Source organism: Siniperca chuatsi, linkage group LG3 (assembly GCF_020085105.1).
Source record: "Siniperca chuatsi isolate FFG_IHB_CAS linkage group LG3, ASM2008510v1, whole genome shotgun sequence".
Classification (NCBI taxonomy): Eukaryota; Metazoa; Chordata; class Actinopteri; order Centrarchiformes; family Sinipercidae; genus Siniperca; species Siniperca chuatsi.
Window position 1 is genome coordinate 11,237,730 of NC_058044.1, and position 19,539 is coordinate 11,257,268.

Genomic DNA, 19,539 nt, shown 5'->3' on the forward strand with positions numbered 1-19,539 from the left:
ACTGCTGAATATGTGCAACAAGATGAAAAAATACTTAAGTGTTCCCGATGTGCAGTAGACTCTCCATCAACCCTGGCAAAACCATTCATATGAAAAGATCCACACTGAATAGATTTGCATAGAAGAAGACATACATTTGTCCTTGTCCAAATGAAAACATGGTACAGCCAAACATTAAAAAACCCCACTGATTTTCAGGTTGTCCTTGTCATCCTTTGATCCCTTGTGAAAAGGCTAGACAGTCATGCTGCAGTGATCAGTCAGGGTCAAAGTCATACTCCACTTTCCCTCCCTCCCTCTCCCTCCTGTGACTCTACTGTAGTGTTGTAGCTCTGGCAGCTGGTGGTGCTGTAAGACTTGAGTCTCCCCATTGCTTTTTCTCCTACATAACAAGGCTGTCACCTATTCTATCCTCCTTTGTCCTCTCCCCTCCATCACTCACCTCCATGCGTCAACACTGAGCCACTGCAGCATCCTCCGCCAGCTCCTGAGCCAGTCTGCTTCGATCGGGTGAGGGGGGACCAGTGCCCTAAACAAACTACGCCAGACAAGGGGTAAAGGCATCTTGAAACAAACTACATGACATAAATAATTTTTCACATTCATCGTGCACATTATTGCAACGATCCAAAAGAGAAAATGTGGGTTTGGAAAGGGGTTGTGAGGCTAAAATCAATACTCAGATGTTGGCATGGACAGAGACATGAAAATGAAAAAGTGACTGCATCAGTTCAGTGGTTTTTTTTTAAAGCGCATGGTTCAATAGCATGATGTCTGCCACTAAGTCATTTGTGTGAATGATATTAATTGGGTTCCCTTCGAGGCCACACAGCCAGCGGCTCAGTTATGATTCCAGTAGGTAAATATTTGCCTGTACTAACCCTCACTAGGTGCCATAATGATTCTTTGTGTGTTGCACTGTGTACAATGCCTATCTGTGTACACATCACTCAGTACCTATGTCTGCCTGTGTGTGTGTGTATTGCAGTTCAATCCCCCCCAACATTCCCTCTCCACAGCTGCAGCTCGGCAGAGTTTGATCAATAACGCGTCCTTCATTCTCAAGTCGGGCCTGACCTTGGCAGCCTTTTGTCTCCTTCCAGGGGCCAGAGTGCGCATGTACAGGTTGGAAAACAAGGCTCTCAAAAATCCACCCTTGGAAGGAAAAGAATTCCCCTCACTGCCTGCACACTGGAGCATTCTCATTAAGAGCCTAATGAATCATATATTTATAGCGTTCTTATCTTAGTGTAATGAGGTGATGCCACTTTTGAACTCATTTGCCAAATTACCACAGGCCACATTGAAATGGAATAAACTTCCAATTCCTTGCATATGCTGCTGCATTCATTTTCACAGGACAATGTCAACGGAAACGGCAGAGCCAATCCAAACCCGGCTTATGAACAAAGAGCGTGTGCAGTCACAGATGACAAAAGGTAAGTTGTGTGTTCAGAGACATTTAAAAGCGCTAAAACATGGAAGTCTGCTGCAGAGGGCAGTGGGAGTTGATCTGACAGATCTGTTTACATGTTAATGCAGCCTGGCGTAGCCTGCAGGTGGCACCATTTACAGATTAGTCCTGCAGTCACTCTTTTTGTCTCAGTAATGGATCTTTAAATGGCCAGTAAGGGAAGAATGTTCTTGCACCGGCACATATTGAATTGTTCCATAATACTGCATTAAAACAAGCAACAAGTTACTTTTGTATGCATGGTTACTCCATCAGTTAGGAATACTTTCAGTAACATTACTCATACTCAATTTGAAAACAAGCAAGATAAAGATAAAAGCTAAATGAGGATTTTAAAAAGTTGTGTTTTCTGTTTCTTTTTTGTGAAACAGTTTTATTTTGAATTATACAAACAGCCGTTCATCAAATTACTTGTAATATAAAGTAAATGCAAACTGATGAGTACATTTGTACACAGGCCTTTCAGTAATGGGTTTCTGCAGGCAAGTCGTATCAAGATCAATTACAAAATTAGCACATTAGTACTGACAAATTACAAAATTATGGTCTAATCCTTTTGAAGCCTTGTGGTAAAACAGTGGTAGATTTGCTTGCTCCAGGGATAAACTTTGAGTGAATGATTTAGCCAGAAAACGCTGATCTTTATTCCACTGCTACAATCCCACTGGCAGTGCAGAGGCCTGATATATTCAAGAATTAAATCACATTACAATATGAACTACAACTCCTCACAAGAATGACAATCTTTTTCAAAATTAGATCTGTTGAAATAATACTGTTAGTTCAAACCCTACATTTACATTTTTACATAGAACAATTGAGAACAGAAAAAAAAACAGTTTCTATTGTTTCCCTTGTGATGTTAACACCAAAATGTGTAAATAATACTCACCAAAACAGATATAAATCAAAACTCAGGATTTATTAACATATTCCACTTTTACAAAAACAAACATTCTTCAGGACTTCAGGCTTTACAGAACCAAAAACATAGGGGAGTGACATCAAACACTGGAAAATAAAAATGAAAACAGAATGATCTTCACTACACTTTCCTCTTCTGGGTGCTGATGTACAGGACTGTGAAGAGAAAGGAAGATAAAGAAGAAACATTTAAGTCTGTAGTTTTACTGAGCAACACAATGACATCTCTGAGACCAATCTGAAATTTCTTGACATATAATTTCTTGTTTTGATGTGATCATGCATCAATGACTAATCAGTTTTTATCTTTTGACTTTTTACTGCTCTTTTCCACTTTCTCCTTGTGTCTTGTCATATTTGGGACATACATGCAATATATAATAATAGTCACCCCACCCTTCACTTCCCATGGTAGCCCACAAATAAATTATCTGGGAGAAACACTGACCCACTGAATCAGATCTCATTGCAAAAAACAATCACATTTCCCATCCTAGAGATTAATTGTAGAATTGTTTTCCACAGGTCATTCAGGGTAGAGGTGTATGGCTGCAGCAGAAAAGCAATCAAACCAATTGTTACTTTTACGTAAATCTACTTTTAAAAACCTGCTCTATCTTTGATCTCACTGAGAACACATTCAAGAGGAAATGACACAGTACATACAATGCATGGGTGTTGTAAGGAAAATCTAGACAGAGGGATGAAGATGTGGACTGAAGTTCAAAAAAACTGATTCTTCAAGCAAAATTTCTGACTGTTATGGTGAATACTTACAAAACACACTTACTACAATCCTTTATTCATCAAAGACTAACAGCTGACAAAAGTTTTTTTTTTTTTTTAAAAAGGAAAAGGAGAGCTCCCAATGTGGGTTGCTTTAAGCTTCCCACGTAATCAATATTCCACTGCAAAGCCTGTTTCATAGATTTACAGGGATAGTTCAGACTTTTTGAAATATGTGAATGGGGTCAGTTAACAGAAACATTTTAAAACTAAAAAAAAACATCAGAATACAATGTTACTGTATTTCTTATAGCTGATTTACCCATCAGGTCTTTCTGCGTCATAGGAGTGTTGTGTTGTCTTTTTTTTTTTTCACTTAGTACTTTTATTCCTGTGTGCACTGACGTGATAGTGAGCTGCTGTAACAAAAAAAAAGCTGCTGTAACAAAAAAAAAAAAAAGTTTCCCCTCGGGGATCAATAAAGTATTTTTAAACTGTTTTGTTAACTGGCACCATTTGAAGCATTTCATTTCCCATGATATCTCTGTCCACAAGATCCTTAGACTGAGCTGATATATACATGCATACATATCACTGCCAGTAAAATACTCATATTTAAAGCAGCACTTCAGTGCAGTGATTTAAAAAAAAAAAAAAAAAAGGAATCTCTAAAGTTATTTCAATTTCACACTGGGACACTGGAATAGTACAGAGCCGTCTTTAATGTTATTAGTAACACCTGTGATTTTTCTACTCTGACAAGTCAAAAGGTCTGCTGTGAAAAAGGCCTATGTTAGAAACTTTATGTGAAACCATGACTTAGTTAAAAGGGTTAAGTCACCATAATCAATCCTTTTGGGCTGTTCATAACAATAGAATAAAAGTGTTCAAATAATAGGTGCTCTTAATTTGGTATAACCTTGTTGGTAGACAAAGTAAAAGACCAGTATTCAGCCATTGCACTGCCAATTTAAAGATATCATTGTCTGTCTCTGCAAGCCTACACAATATTGCTTGTAACTTGGCTTCCCTTGTGTTCTCTTATAGTCAACAAAACCGTACATGTATGTATACACTAAATTTGATGTCTGTGTCTACAAACTTTCCTCAGAGAGAGCATGTGCCCTGACTAACATTAATCCTAAACTTACTCAGAACACTGCTGTAACCACAGTCCCTCATATAGGCTTGTATAAGACAACTTTTTGTACATATGTAACGATCATGACAAGAACCATTCACTGCCTCAAGTGTCAAAATGTCTATAAATTGGAGATATAATTTTAAATTTGAGACTCTTACCATTGTTTCCTCTCAGAAAAGCATCTCCGTACTTGTTTTTAAGCTGACCATTGACATACTCTTCTGTCTGCTCTATGGCAATGTTCATGTAACCATCCAGGCATGCCAGGACACCTGTAGGCAGACCATACATGTGCAGTATTTTGGCTAAATTTAATTTCATCATTTTTCAAACGACATTAGGGAAATGAGTGTATAGGTTGACGTGCCAGCTGCATTACCTCTGTAGTCGACACCGGAATTCAGTTTGACGACCACAGGTCTCCCAATTATCTGCTTCAGAAAGTCACTCGGGGTCTGCTTTCTCAGACTCATCTTGACTGTGATCTGAAAGGGTTAAAGATAAACAGAACTGTAGGTGTTATGGTCTCAGTGTACTTAAACTAGCTACATTAGCGTCATACCAGCTAACTAGCATAACTCCAGCTAACTAACTCGTGCTCGATTGCGTTCATTCGTTTAATTTAACAATACGGTTTTCTTTACAATACACATTGTGTGTAGCAGCACGTAGTAATGTTTCTGATTCGACTAAACACTAACGTAGTAACTTAAGTACTAATAACTAGCCTAATAATGTGTGGGTAAGTAGCGTTAGCTGCTAGCTAATTAGTGTAGCTAACAGCCAACTTCTATGACTAACGTATGCTCACACTTAAGGGTGTAAGAGGGTCGTTATCCTTGTAAGTACATTTATTGGAATCGAAGCCGACCACACTGCATATGGAGACGTTTTGCTGTTATTCATTTATTTTTTTATTGTTAACAGTAGCTACATGTAGCATTTTACTTACCCGATGGACGTGCGACAAACGACGATTGTATTAGGCACGGGCAGCGGATTGACCAATCAGAGGCGTGTACTATACGGTGTCTGAGTGAGGACAAAAACCTTAACTGCGCGGTAGTACAGTAGCCAAGCTGGTTACAGAGACGAAGACAGTGTATATATGTTCTTTTTGAAGAGTATGACATATTTCTCTGTGTTTAAGACACATTTTTAGTCAACAGATTAGATTATTATTTGCAGATTACCCTGTAGTTGTTGTGCACTGCACAAGCAGATATCAAATTTGGGGCCTATGTTTCTACCTAAAATTAGATATGAGCATAATAAGATCATATTCAATTAATTGATTCGTAAGTATTCTAAAATATTATTAGTACTAGTAGTCTGGTCCTGAGGTTGTGCATGTAACAGCACTATAATCCCAGCTCCAAATGGACATATCTTCAGGAAAATCTACCATCTACCAACAGACTTTTCCTCCTGGTATTTGGTCATTTGGAACTGTGTGTTTCATATTTTATATTCAATTATAACTAATAATCTTGTGAGATCAGGAAAACAGCAAGATATTTTAGTTACAGGCTGTTTAAAATCATTTTTAAAAACATACAAATTCACTACCTGACAAATAAGTAGTAATGAGTAGTCACGGCAATACAAATAGGCTATAAAAAATGTACACTATGGTCTAAATTGCTATTGTGATAATTAACACAGCATTATCTTGATAAAAGGACATAATAAAAATGAAAAGTTCAAATGTTCATCATAATGACACGTTTTGTTTTTTCCTGTGAAATCCTATAAAAATAGTAATCTATGACATCATGCTGTGACACAGTTCTTTTACATTTTACTTCACTCACTCTTTTAAATAGAAATATCAACCTTGACATCTCAATATGACAATTTAGTTGTAAAACTTTATATGCCACAGAAAATGAGGGAGAATTTTGTTCCTGTGTTCCTGCACTATACATAGTTTTTCCAGTACAGCCTCCATGGACCTGTGCAAACTTTAACAATTTTGATGAAAATTGGCTGCTCCTGGACAGTTGGTCACCAGATGTACAGTACTGAGTTGAGATCTGATCTGCCAGCAAGGAAGGAGAGGAAAGTCTGGATCTTTGTGCAGATTGTAAGTACAGAAGAGCTGCAGCAATTAGTCAATTAATTGATTTATCTATTAACAGAAAATTTACATTGGGCAACTATTGTCATCACTGATAAATCGTCATTTTTCAAGCAAAAATTCAAAATATTTGCAGCTTCTCAAATGTGAGGATCTGATGTAGTAAAGTTGATAGTAAACTGAATCGTTTAGGTTTTGGACTATTTAATAAACTGTTTAATAAAACAAGCAATATGTTTTAATACATCACCTTTCACTATTTTCTGACATTTTTAGACAAAACAATTAAACTAAACTAAAGACTGAAGTACTGTATTTTGTTCTTTTTAGTCAGGGAAAAGGAAAGAAAGACATTGTTGATATCAGTATACATTATTTATCCACAATAAAACTATTGAAAATGCCTCAATATTTGTCTTTTTGACAGATTTGAGCATTATATTTTAATTTCCCCAACTATTGGCAGACATCTATTATTTCACATTTGTATGATTGTTTGCTTATTCAAATTATTTTAACATAAATCATCGTAATATTGCTATAACAATGTTGTAAGTACTTATACTGTGCATTTGATATTCAAAATCTAGTTTACTGTACTGTACTACTGTATATTCTTAAAGGGACATCTGATTTGAAATGTATATAGTTTCATTTTTTAAATGCATTATAGATTTACTATGGTTCTTATATTTTTTCCCCAGTGTAACTGAAATTAAACATCCTAGAGGTTTCAGATCTTTTCATTATTTTATTCTGCTATGTTGTGAAGGACAAGAGAAAGTCTGCCATCTGATAAAACTCTGGTTGCTGGGTGCATGACCCAAACACTGCACAGCCTGGGAGGTACATGAAAAATGGTGTAGGGGGGAAATAGGGATGAAATGGTGAGGTGAAAGATAGAAGAGGATAGAGGGAGGGAGGATGTGCCAGTACGTGTTAACAGAGACAGAGAGGTTGAGAGAAAGAGAGAGAGAGAGGGAGAGAGAGAGACAGCGAGAGAGAGAGAGATTGTGAGAGGTGGAATCATAAAGTACTTCTTGTGTGTCTAGACAGGTTGCTTGTTAGCAGGGCATGGCTAGACCTGTGGAGGCTAGAGGTTAATTTGGTATCTGCTGCTGTGTTAAACTAAGGTCAGTACTACAAGTCCTTAAGTCATAAACAAGAGTGGTTAAGAGCCATGTATACACCTAGGCACCGGTTAATGAATATTCAATGAAGATTTTTTTCCCCCTTGTCCCCTGTTCCCTTCGTTGTTGCTTGCTTTGAAGGAATTTTTTGGAAAGAAAAAAAACCCCACAGTTTATTTGTTGCCTTCAAAAATGACCTCTGTGCACTTACATTTACTTGTCCTTTGTTATCATAATACGTCGCCTTAGTTGTAATAGAAAGTGGCTTTTTGCTATTTGATATGTGGCACACTCATTATGCAGCTCTGTCCCTGAATGCGCCAAATGTAACTACCCATAATTTGATTGCCTAATACAATAAAACCAATAATGTAATAATAATGTGATTTTTTTTTTCCAGGTCATTAAGTGTGTGGTTAAAATAAAACTTAGCTGCATGTTTTAACATGCAGCTTGGTAACCAGACAGGCAGTGAGAACGTGAACTGAGCGATCACAGACAAATCGTAGTATCCAGAGGCCCTGAGATAAGTGTGCTTTGCTTGTAACCTGCAGAAAATTCACCAACGGTAGATAATAATTCAGCTGAAATAGGGGTTAATTGTAAACATTGACACTGTGGTCTAAAATGATCGTCAACATCACATCCCAAGGATTACATGTCAATTGTGGCCACACATTCTGCAGCCTATACATTATTTAGAATTAAAGTGCGTAGGAGTACATCTCTAAAATGCCAAGCCTTTTTTTTTACATCCTGTGTAATAGCAGTTAAATGCCTAAGCATTAGTAGATTTTGTTTTTGCTTTTAGCTCTAACCAATCTGATGGAGGATAGTCAGTATTTATAATATATTATTTAACAAAGAACTGTATGAACTTATTTTGGTATCAATAGTCTGATTAACTTGTATACCAATTAATTTCCTCTGAAGACCTGTTTACAACCTCACTGTTATTAAAATATTTGTTACACTCAAACTTACTTAGGTATCATATTTTTGCAGGTGTTTTTATGTAGTTGATTTTTTTGTTTTGTGTCCAATTGCTTTACTGTAGGTATTTTTCTGTCTTAATGTATTATAATTTTGTATTAGTTATCAACAGTACATTTTATTTATAGTTTGTAATGCACATCATTTTTATGTCCATGTTTTACTTTCATTGTTTTTAATTCAAACCTGATATACTCATTTTTTAAATTGGATCAAATGACTATGTTAAATGTGAAAGGGGTCGCTTGTAGTGACAAACCCACAGAGAATTATTATCCGACTCTACAGTTCTCCTTTAGCTTTACAGAACATTTCAGTGTCTTTCAGCTAATTGTTTTGGGTTTACGGCCCACAGCCTTACTGGTTCAGTCTTACTGCTCTCATGAACATTGTTTCCAGAAGTTCATCACTAGTGGTAAACATAGTGGCGTATTTAACAGCTAAAGAAACAGATATTTCCCTCAGGAGTTGGTAGAGACAACACAAAACAGAGCTAAAAGAGAGTGAATATTGGACATTCGTCAGGTGGCCAAACATGACTCCAAATGAATGATAATGTTGCTCCGTAACTGCTGGATGTGTAAATAAGAAATTGTTTGCTAACAAGTTATACCATATCAACTTAAGTAAAAGGTGATAATATGTTAGTGTTGTGTTTACAGCTTGTTAAAGCTGCCCCCAAGTGGCCAAAAAAAATCAATTAATGCAGGTGGATTACAGCACTTTTTAATGTTTAAAATATACTATATTATAAAATGGTTCCCATAATACCCAACAACATATTTTTATTTGTAGTAGTAGTAGTAGTAGTAGTTTTACGAAGTAATAGAAGCAGCAGCAGTAGTTGTATTAATAGTAGTGGTGATATCAGTGTTAACATTAGGTTTATTAGCAGCATCATTATAATCAGTAGTTGTCCTACGTATGATATTTCATTGCTCATAAATTATATAATATATAATAAGCATCATCAATCAGTTATTTGCAACTCATTTTATTCAGTCTGGCTCTTCTACTCCTCAGCTCTATGAGGCCAGACTTCATTCAAAATACATCTAAAACATAGATGTCTGGACAAACAGTGAGTGACTTTTCTTCAAAAATGCTCTGACCACCCAGAGTGGTCAGCCGGAAAGCACAACAGCAGTGCTGTCAATTGAGAGACAAATCCTGTCTCCATCTCCAGACCCCTTAACCCCGAGGGGCGGGCTAGTGAAATAGAAAGATTATGGTGAGGGGAGATGCTATTGTAGGTGGGAAATAGGGGACTGGACCAAAGGAGGCAGAGGCTTGAGGTGAGTGGGAAGAAGGACGGGGGGGGCGTCCCTCTTATATCCTAAAGCAATATGCAGGATGGGGGTGGAGGTGGGGGTCGGCTGTGCAGGATGAGGAGAAAGTCTAGACTACATTGACCCTTCTGAAGCCAGGTTTTCTCTTCAGGTCAAGCTTGATATGGAGAAGATAATGGAAAAGCTTGGGGGAGTTTTCAAATAAAAAAACAGATTGGTAGACAGAGTGTCCCTGTTCTTGCTTCTATGTAATCCCTAACTGTATGGAGGTAATAGCTTGGAAGTGATGGGAAACCTTTCTTCCATCAAAAAGGGGCCTGGAAACCTTAGCTGCATGGCTTGATGGTTGGATCTGTTGCCTTTGTAGCACCCAGGGTTGTTTTAAATTGCTGACTTGTTCAAAGCTCTTGTGACTCCTTCCAAGCTTTCCCTCTGTTCATTTAACTGTACCAAAGCAAAAGCGCTCACCACAGTAGGTGGTCAGCCCTTCACATCCATCCACTATACATCCCCTATAATAGTTTTGAATCCCTTTGTCATAGCCTGTAACTGTACAATAAAGAATGAAAATTTATAAGTAGTGGTAAATTATCCACAAGGTGCAACTAGTGTCCTTGTGCTTTAGGTTTTGCTCCTTATTATTTCTGTGCCAATGACACAACTTCGCTCAACTTCCGCTTAATGAGTCAGCTGTGAGCACTGACAGTTGACAGCAGTTGGCTGCCTGGGGGCCCCATGCTGAGAGAAGGGGGTGGCGTGAGGCAGACGAGGTGGGATGTAATCACTCCCTGTAATTTAGTGGAAATCCACTGAACTGCTCACAGTCAAGATGAAAGCCCTCCTCTTGTTCCGTCTCTCCAGAGCCACCAAGCACCACTGCTTGCAAAAATCAAAAAAGAGAGGTTCAGAGAACCAATTCTGCCTGGTTGGTGTCCCCCAGGGGTTAGTCCTGGGACCATCTCAAATCAGCTACAGCCCTGGAGCCATGTTCTTTCCCCAAGGAGTGGCACCGCAGACAGACAGTCAGACTGCCCATCCTGTGCTATATGGCCCAGGCGCAGCCAGCCAACACACAACTCTCCTGAGATCCTCCTTAGTGGAAAGGGAGCTCAGTGGAGCTTATGCTGAGGGCTCTGCTTGTAGTCTTTCTGTCTGACACCCTTCCATGTCACCTTATCATCTCTCACTTCCCTTTAATATCTCAATCTGAGGCAAGGAGGGAATGAATTTTAAAGCTCCACATCCAGTGTTCCTTTTTGTCACATTAGGGAAGAAAGAAGAGTATTGTACAATCCTTAAAATAAACTATTTTCAACAATATGACAAGCTTGTGTGGATAAGTTTGCCTAGAAGCATCCTGTCATAAAAATAATTATGTGCACAGTAACTAATAATTATATTTTGTTAACCTCAGCATGCTTTATTGTCTTGACTGTCAAAATGACAGTCAATTTCACAAGAAAATTTGGCTCAAGCCATGAGCAGATCGCCCAGTTTGATCACTTTGTCACACAACACTATCCTACCAAGTTGTCAAAGAGACACTGTAGTGGTTTTGCTTGATAGATGGTGAATGGTGCTTATACAAGGAGCCACTCCAGCGCGCCCATAAATATGCATCGTGACATTTGGAACAAAGCTGCGCGTCCTCTCTTTCCTGATGAGCTCTGCCTGCATACTATAACATATTGCAATACTGTCACACCTTGTGTTTCATAGCCAATCTCTCTGTTCATCAACTTGGCAGATAACCTCTAGATCCTGACAGATGATATGGGGGATGGCATTAGGGCTCTATTGTATGCAAAACCAGGAAGTGAATTTCCAGCAGGGATGCTTATACCGGTAATTAATAATTAATTCCTATTATTTTATGGTGTATATAATGTATGTTTGTATGAATATTTAAAAAACAGGTTCAATAGTGTATTTGCATGATCTTGCTCTCCAGACAGTTTGGAAAAAGTCAATAAAATCTCTCTATTGATCAACAACGGGTCAGAGGTGAAGAAGACATGTTCTCACATTCACAGACCATAGTCTGTTAGGGCAAGTGCAAAAGAATGCCACCTGTTCTCACTGTAGCATTAAAAACATAACTGGCTTCTTTCTCCAAACACCTCATTGCTTTAGAAAGGAATAAATATCCAAGACAGCCAGGAGCAGTTCCTTTCAAATCCCACACACACACACACACGCATATCTTTCTCTCTCTCTCCTCCATGTCTCTCTCTCTTTCTCGCTCTCTGTCATTTGACCAGCAGTGCTTCCTGCCACTGAGGACTTGTGACTCAACAGCCAGAATACAGCAACGTTCTCTTGCTCACCCTCGTGAATATTCATAGAAATAAGAGGACTGAAGCTCAGACCCATCCATCTTGTATTCATCCACATTTATATAAAATAAGGAAGTGTGTATGTGTGCTGGGGAGGGGGGGGGTTACAAGTAGCACTAGATATCTAAACGGGTGCTGTGGGAGAGGGGGCGTGGGGGGCTGTTTTACACTAATTTCTTTATCCCTTTCACAGGAGTGCCATGTTACAAGAGAATTCCTGAGGCGAGCCAATGGCCCGATAAATCTGCCGGAGCCTCTCTCTCAATTTGTCTCCGTGGAATGTCAGCTGGCAAGCACCCAGACACTGAGAACCTCTTTTCACAATGTGCCAATCTAACAGACGAGGTCCCATGTTGGAGCTACAGTACAAGGACTGGCATGGATAAATTGCCACGTGCCTTATCTAGGTCTCTTTATGTCTGACTGTCTGAGGTCTTGCTCCTCACACGGCCTCCGAAGGCCACTTCCTCCCAGACCTGGCGGTTAACCTGAACGGCTGAGTGGGTGACATTGACAAAATGCAGGTGTCACCAAAGAGGAACCTGTGATATGACACAGAAGCTGTGTCAACCCGTCTTACTCCATATGACCCACAGTGTGAACAGAAATTGTCCTGTTTGGTGTCGTTCATCACTGTGTGGCGCAGTCTCCCACATAGCTCAGTCCAGGTGGTGGAATGGCAGAGTGGGAGAACAGACCATGTTTGTGTGAAGATGCAACAACTATCTCTCTCTTTTTCTCTTTTTCTTTCCCTCCCTCCCTCCCTCCCTCTCTAGACTGCTGTAGCACTCTTTGTACTATATTTAAAGGTTGTAGGTTAGCAAACAACAAGATCCCTTCCCACCTGTACCCCTAAATGAGTCACGAGTCATGAATGAATTCATCCATTTATTTCTGTACAGTATTTGCAGGAAGAATATGTCCATATATACAGATGGATATGAGTGTTCTTCTCCAATCAAGGTATCAAGTTTTAATCACTAATTATATAAATAATTTTGCTGAAATTAAGTTTTATCATAAGGTTTTATTAATTTTAACTTAAATGTTATCGCATTTGCTTAAAGAGTAGTGGTGCAGTTTTAAAATGGAATTTAGTTTGTGTTATTCATAAGTCAGTTATGACTTACAAAAATGCTTACAGACACAGATGCAGATAATATTATCATCTAGTTACATTGCATTAATTACCATGTATAATACCATGTATAACTGTTCACATTAACATATAACTGAATCACATTGTGGTAATCTAGGCAAATTAAGATCTTTATTTTGTAAAACAAACTATCAAATGGTGCAAGACAAAATAAAAAACCCAAATGAATACCACCCTATCCTCCTCTACAAGTCTGAAATTTTAACACAGCCAACCACACAAGCGTATTTAAGGGGCTCATGTTACTGTATGACAGTTGGCATGACTGTAAAAAAAAGGCATGTGCCAAGTGGTGCTGCCAATGCTCAGCATGGCCAGTTTTAATATTTTAATGTGTTTCATTACAACAGTATGGGCCAGATAGCCTTTCTGACGTCCAGACAATTGTCTGCAAATGAACAAGATTACATGACAAGCCCTGAATGACAGAGCTACCCACTGCTGCCTACCCTAGCCACTTATCTGATGGTAGCCTAGCAACAGATCCCTGACCTGGCTTTGACCTCCACCCGATAAGGTCAACACCTGAAGGCTCTCCCATTGGAGGGCTGGCTGAGAGAGAGGTGGAGCTTGGGGATGTAGGGAGACAAAGGACTCACAGAGCAAGGGCAGCCTCCTCTGCATAGAGTTCCCTGCTCCCTGCTGACAAAAAAATGTTCATACAAAAGCATGCCAGACCTCTTTACTAGGGTTCGTTATACCTGTGTGTGTATTTGTGTGTGTGTGCGTCAGAGGCATGCCAATCATGATAGAAAGCACTTGCCGGTACTGCATCCCCCATAGCAAATTCAGACAGCAGTCCCTTATTTTACACAGGGTCAAAAATGTTTCCTTCCTCAGCACAGCATCAATGAGAGGAAAAACAGCAGCTGTAACTGTTGATAATGAAAACTAGTGTGATGACAAATAGAAGAGACACATTATGAAGGAGTTGCAGAATGTGAAATTAATCGACCAGAGCAGCCTACCCTGATAGACATCCCCACTTCTCTATCATTTGTGTGCACACACACATACAAACCTCACTTGGTCTAACAGCAGTGATATGGAAGTTAATCCAAATTGTGATCGTGGCAATATCCTATTAGACCATGGCAATAAAATCAAGCTGAGACTGGTAACACATTACAGATATCAGAACATGTTCAGCACGCTCCATTACAATATGAAGTGACATTAATCAGCATGGGTCCTCTTACACACACATAGAGGCATAAAACAAACATGCAAATCATGCACACAGACGTGCACAGGCCTAAAGTACAGCTCAAAAGAACACGTGTTTGAGTGTTGAAGTGCTCTTTAATTTGATATTATTTTAAATGGTAAAAAGAATTTATCACTGGCCTTTTGCTAGATAAATTCAGACATATTGTAAAGAAAAAAGATAGTCAAGCAGCCAAGGGCAGAAGGGTGGACAAATGAATAGCTGTTCGTAACACTTTTTGTAATTATTTTTGCTCACCCAGCCTCTGGAATAAAAAAGTGATTTAGAGGCAGGTGGCAGACAGTGTTACTATCCTGGTGCTTTGTGACTTTCTGTGCGAAATGTACTGCGATTCAGGATGCAAACTGCTTGAAATTACAAAAGAGCACATTGTTTTTAGAGGATGTGTGTCACTAATCAGCTCACTGATTCCTTTCAGTTTTTAGTCACTTTTTTGTTAGACGGGGCTGCATTTTATACTGCACGTCTCTCTGTCTTTCTTTCTGATGTGCATATTCACTGAGGTGTTGGTACTGTGGGGATCATTCAGCCTGTCAGGTTTGTCACTGCTAAAATAACTCTTGTCCTTAAGTCGAAGGACCTTCGCTTCCCTCCAGGGCCTTTTGCAAGACCTCTGCCCCAGTTCACCCAGGGCAACCTAGGCTCCTCCTCTGTGTGTATGTGTATGTGTGTATGTGTGTGTGTGTGTGTGTGGAAGTGAGTGTGCATGTGTGTTTGCACTATCCTTACTGCGGGGAAACTGTTGAAGGTCAAAGGGCAGGAAGTTGGCCACCTGCCTCAGTCACATTAGTAAAAGTAGTAGAGCAGAGAGAGGAAGTGGTAGCAGGAGTGTAAGCCATGATAGAAAGAGCGAAAGTATCAGCAAATACAGTATGTAGCATTGCTTTTCTCTGACAGTTGAATTTACAAGAAGATCAGATGGGTTGTAGCATAAAAATCCTTAAATAAGTCAAAATTATTGTCATTTAAGTCACTTCCTCTCAAATCTCCAGCACTTTCTGATGTTTTTTTTTCAGTGAGCATTTTGTTGACCTTTGTGAAAGTGAGTTCTTATCTGCAGACTTTATGTCTGATTAGAGGAAACGACTGCTATAGGCTTTTGAGCTCCCTAGGACCACCGCTGAATAACCTGGTACATGGATCTCTCCATTGGTATTTGCTAAAGGCGACAACCCTTCTCGCTCCCTGCATAAATGTGCCAACCGAGGACGAGAGCATAGAAGGCCAGAGGGCAAAAAGGGAGTGAACCACCTGCTTCTGTCACACTGTCAGGATGAAGGCGGACGAGTGCAAATAGGGTGAAGTGCATGTGTGTATGTGTAGGGGTTGGGCTGGGGATATTGTGTAGGAGGGGGACAGGTGGCACGCCGGACAGCGCTGGCACAAGCCACCCCAGGATTTATCACTCAGCGACAGTCACGGCTGGGCAGGGGACAGATGTTTCTGTTTACCCCAGGGCAACATCTGACTGGCCGAGCCTAACGTTAGTCCAACGAGGCTTGCCTGCACAGGACAGGGCCTGAGAGGATAGAGGAGAGGGGAAAAAAAGAGGCAGAGAAAAGGAGAAGAAACTGGAGGATGTTCAGCTTGCCCCCAAGGCACATAAGCAAGTTAGCTCATTTCTTGCCAGTCTGCTCCAACCTCCACTGAAGCACCTGAAACTCATTTAGCCCCTACTAACGGTTGTGCCACTATAGGGAACCATTTTAATAAGTAGTAATAATGTCGACTGACAATAAGAGCTGTTTTTAAAGCAGGGAACCTGCACCAGTTATTGGGATGTGAAACAAAACCATTTTAATTGACCTCGAGTATATTCTACATCTTCACTTAGTTAGAAAAGCAGACACAAATGCACAGCACCTAGTGCGGCATTACTTAAGGGCTATTCAGTGAAAGCCTTTTTGCATTACTGTATGTGTATAGTGTGCATTCCAGCTGGGACATTTGAGAGCTGTCACTGATAATATAGCTGGAGCACTCATCCCTGGAGCAATGAGGAATGACCTTTAGGTTCAACCCTGAGTGAGGTCATGTCAGTGTTGCCATGGCTACTATCAGCAGACTGTCCTGTTGCCAGCATTACCTCAGCTGCCTGGCATTGTCAGGGTCAGAGAACAGGCTGCAACCTCCCCGTGGTGACCAAACTCAACTGGGAACAAAAACACCACCAAGACAAACACTAGTAGTCTAGTATAACTTATTTTCTGTTAATGAAAATATTTAGTGGACATGATGTCACCGGATGCAGAAGTTTTACATTTCTAAACTGATTTATGTCTGGAATAAGTCATTCTGGTAAATTGAGTTTGATATTACATGGAGTTTGCTATCATTAATTACCCCTAATGTGGTGTAATAAGCAAAGGGTGGATACACAGAGCAAGATTTAACACTGACTAAGCCATCCAGCATGAAAAAGCTTAAAGGAGAATTTCAGCTTCCCTAGGATCGTTCATAAAAAATGTGTAAGCATAAACATTTCTCTCAGAAATCTAGAAACCTACAGAACAAAGACATTTATCTGTGATTTCATCAAGACATACAGACCAAAGCTGCTACATTACAATGATTTAGTGGAATCATTAAAAAATAGTTTGCACTGCACTGCATTTTTTTAGACATTGTAACTGATCTGAACCAGAAAATGTCTACGGATGCTTTCAAAGTCACCTTTTCCATCTTTTACAATTTATTTCTAGCTTATCTGTGCACTGGCATATAATCACAAACATATACATGCAGTACAAACGCTTTAATTTTTAACTCTTTGTCAAAGTTGAATGTTTTACCAGCAGAACTATAGTAGTTATCTGAGTGCTTAAATGGAGTACTTTTTCCCTGAGGTAGTTCGAGAAAGGTCTTGCCATATGCATATTTTGTGCACTCCACAAAAATGTAGACAGAACGCAGAAAATAAAAAAAATTGAACCTTTTCCTTGTAGAAGCTCATCGACTCTTTGGTCAGAGCACCTGTCCATAGACTGTCCACCTGCAGGTGGAGGTAAGAAACAGCTGTCTACACACACACACACACACACACACACACACACACAGAAACACAGTCACACAAGTCTGTTAAAATGTTATTTTCTAAACTATTATAATATTCAGTATCACAACCCAACATTATCCTGTCCACAAATGAAAAACCCAATAGGATGGCTTAATCATTTCATGCAGGAGATGCAATAATATACAACTCTTTTCTATTTGTGGAACATGTTTGTCCACTTCTCCTCCTGATAGGCCCCATTTAATCATGTTGTTCTGTTTCCTAATTAGCAGAAATGCAAAGTGTCTTTGTCACCTGTGGACAGCCAAGAGGGCTAATTTGGGCTTTTTACTAATTGCCACGGTAACGAGCCTCCTGCGCCTCCGCTGGGGGTGGGTGGAAGGCATGGCAGGAGGAGGACTGGAGGATGGAAGGATGGAGGGATGAAGACACAGCTCTCCTCACACACGGCCGAGGTGTGAAAGAACGCGGCAGGCCAACAGAACGCAGCCTGGAGGAGTCCAACAGCAGGGAGTGGGGGACAGCCTGCGCTGTGAAAAAGCCCCAACACCCAGCTGAGAGGGAGGAGGATTCAGCTCTGGCCAGTTTTAGTCTCTCAACTTTGATGAGGAGATGACTACATTGGGTTGGATAATTGTTGGACATTTTTCTGACACTGACACCAGTTATTGCCCCCACCTGATTTAATACTGGTTCCCACACGATGTACCCTTTTCTACTGTTCTTTTAATAGACAAATTCTAGGTATAACTCAGCAGGCAGTTTTTAAATTAGTGTTCTGACATGTATGAAGCCTGTGTGTGAGAGAAATGGGAGTAGGAGGAGTTGATGACAGAAATAAACCAAATTAAAATATAGGATGTTTGATAATGTTGATGTTTATTGTTATTAACTAATCTATAGTTCAAGTTGCAGCTTTTACTTTCTTCATGCAACTTTTATATAGTTTATAAATCATGGTGAAATGGTAGCCCAGTAGAAACTTTTCAGGAGAAAGAGTGGCTATAATAAGCCATAGGTTTGAAATGTCTTTGAGTATATAAATACCCTGGATGTAGCCTACTACTATTAATACTAATACACTAAAAAGTATTATTAGTATTACAATTATACAGCAGCATAGACTTAATGTATATGTTTGCAAAATCAATGTGTAAATGAAGTCCTCCAGTCAATATTTGCCTACTAATATTCATTTTCAGCATTTAAATTTTACCATGCTTCAATTGGGATACTTATTTTTAATTAGGCTACAATAAAGATTTGGTTATAGTGGTAAATTATCTGTTTTGCTAAAGCAAGCTAAATTAATTAACATGCTTCTGCTTTATGTAGGCCTATTTCATAGCGTCTAAACTGACATGTACATTCATGTTTGCATCACTCGCATAAATTATTATCGTCACTCACTATTATATTATGTGTGGAGGAAATTAAATAGATTCCGTTAACGTAATTCGACTCCATCAATATGGTCTCTCTGCTGAATTATACCCTCTTTGCTTTTTCAAATACATTTTCTTTTCAGCAATACACCCTGAAAGCTTGGGGGCACCTTGTCCGCACGCTGCTCTCGGGGGCGAGCTCCACGAATGTGTGCGTGCGCGCAAGAGCGTGTTTGAGTGTGTGCGCGAGTGTGTGAGAGCGTGTGAATGTGTGTGTGTGTGTGTGTGCATGCGTGCGCGCGTATGTGCGTGTGTGTGTGTGTGTGTGTGTCTGCTCTGCTGTTGCTGCCCTTTGATCCCTGCATTAGTGTTAGTTAGGGGCTCGGAGACACACTTGCACCGAGAGCAGCCATAGTCAAGACACGGCAACAACAACAGCGGCACCTCCTCCGCCTGTGTTCCCATTCCCCAACAATACACTTTAAACCGAGCAAAGCCAGGTGCACGACCAAGTCCCTGCCATCACTGGCGCCTCCAGTCTCAATGGGAAAAACCTTTTTTCTTCTTATCCCTAAACAAGGACGAGAATGTGATTAAAAACGGGGGAAAATGCCAAGGAGGAAGCAGGAGCAACCCAAGCGCCTGCCTTCACGTA

The 19,539-nt window shown here is 39.8% G+C and overlaps 2 protein-coding genes and 1 long non-coding RNA gene across 9 annotated transcripts in view; 2 read left to right on the forward strand and 1 right to left on the reverse strand.

Moving 5' to 3' along the window:
- Positions 1-378: 378 nt before the first annotated feature.
- LOC122873678 lies at positions 379-13,433 on the forward strand. Of its 2 annotated transcripts, XR_006377490.1 has the most exons (4): positions 379-554; positions 989-1,439; positions 11,508-11,605; positions 12,290-13,433. It is a non-coding gene; the product is annotated as an uncharacterized LOC122873678 (long non-coding RNA). The 2 variants fall into 2 exon arrangements; XR_006377489.1 differs by lacking the exon at positions 11,508-11,605.
- On the reverse strand, positions 2,378-5,360 carry lsm6 (LSM6 homolog, U6 small nuclear RNA and mRNA degradation associated). Of its 2 annotated transcripts, none has more exons than XM_044190708.1 (4): positions 5,221-5,360; positions 4,648-4,753; positions 4,427-4,540; positions 2,378-2,554 (listed from the first exon to the last, which is right to left on the reverse strand). In XM_044190708.1, the coding sequence occupies exons 2-4, from the start codon at positions 4,739-4,741 to the stop codon at positions 2,520-2,522; spliced, it is 243 nt and encodes an 80-aa protein (XP_044046643.1). In that variant the 5' UTR covers positions 4,742-4,753; positions 5,221-5,360; the 3' UTR covers positions 2,378-2,519. The 2 variants fall into 2 exon arrangements, with proteins under 2 accessions (XP_044046643.1, XP_044046645.1); XM_044190710.1 differs by lacking the exon at positions 5,221-5,360 and adding an exon at positions 5,080-5,111.
- Positions 13,434-19,116: 5,683 nt separating the features above from the next.
- The window catches only part of znf827 (zinc finger protein 827), a 70,036-nt gene continuing 69,613 nt past the window's right edge, over positions 19,117-19,539 (forward strand). For 2 of the 5 annotated variants that reach the window (XM_044190711.1, XM_044190712.1), the window contains exon 1: positions 19,120-19,536. In XM_044190711.1, the coding sequence (XP_044046646.1) occupies positions 19,494-19,536 (43 nt within the window). In that variant the 5' untranslated portion in view covers positions 19,120-19,493. Of the gene's footprint in view, positions 19,537-19,539 lie in introns of all 5 variants that reach the window. The other 3 variants (XR_006377491.1, XM_044190713.1, XM_044190714.1) reach the window with 3 other exon arrangements.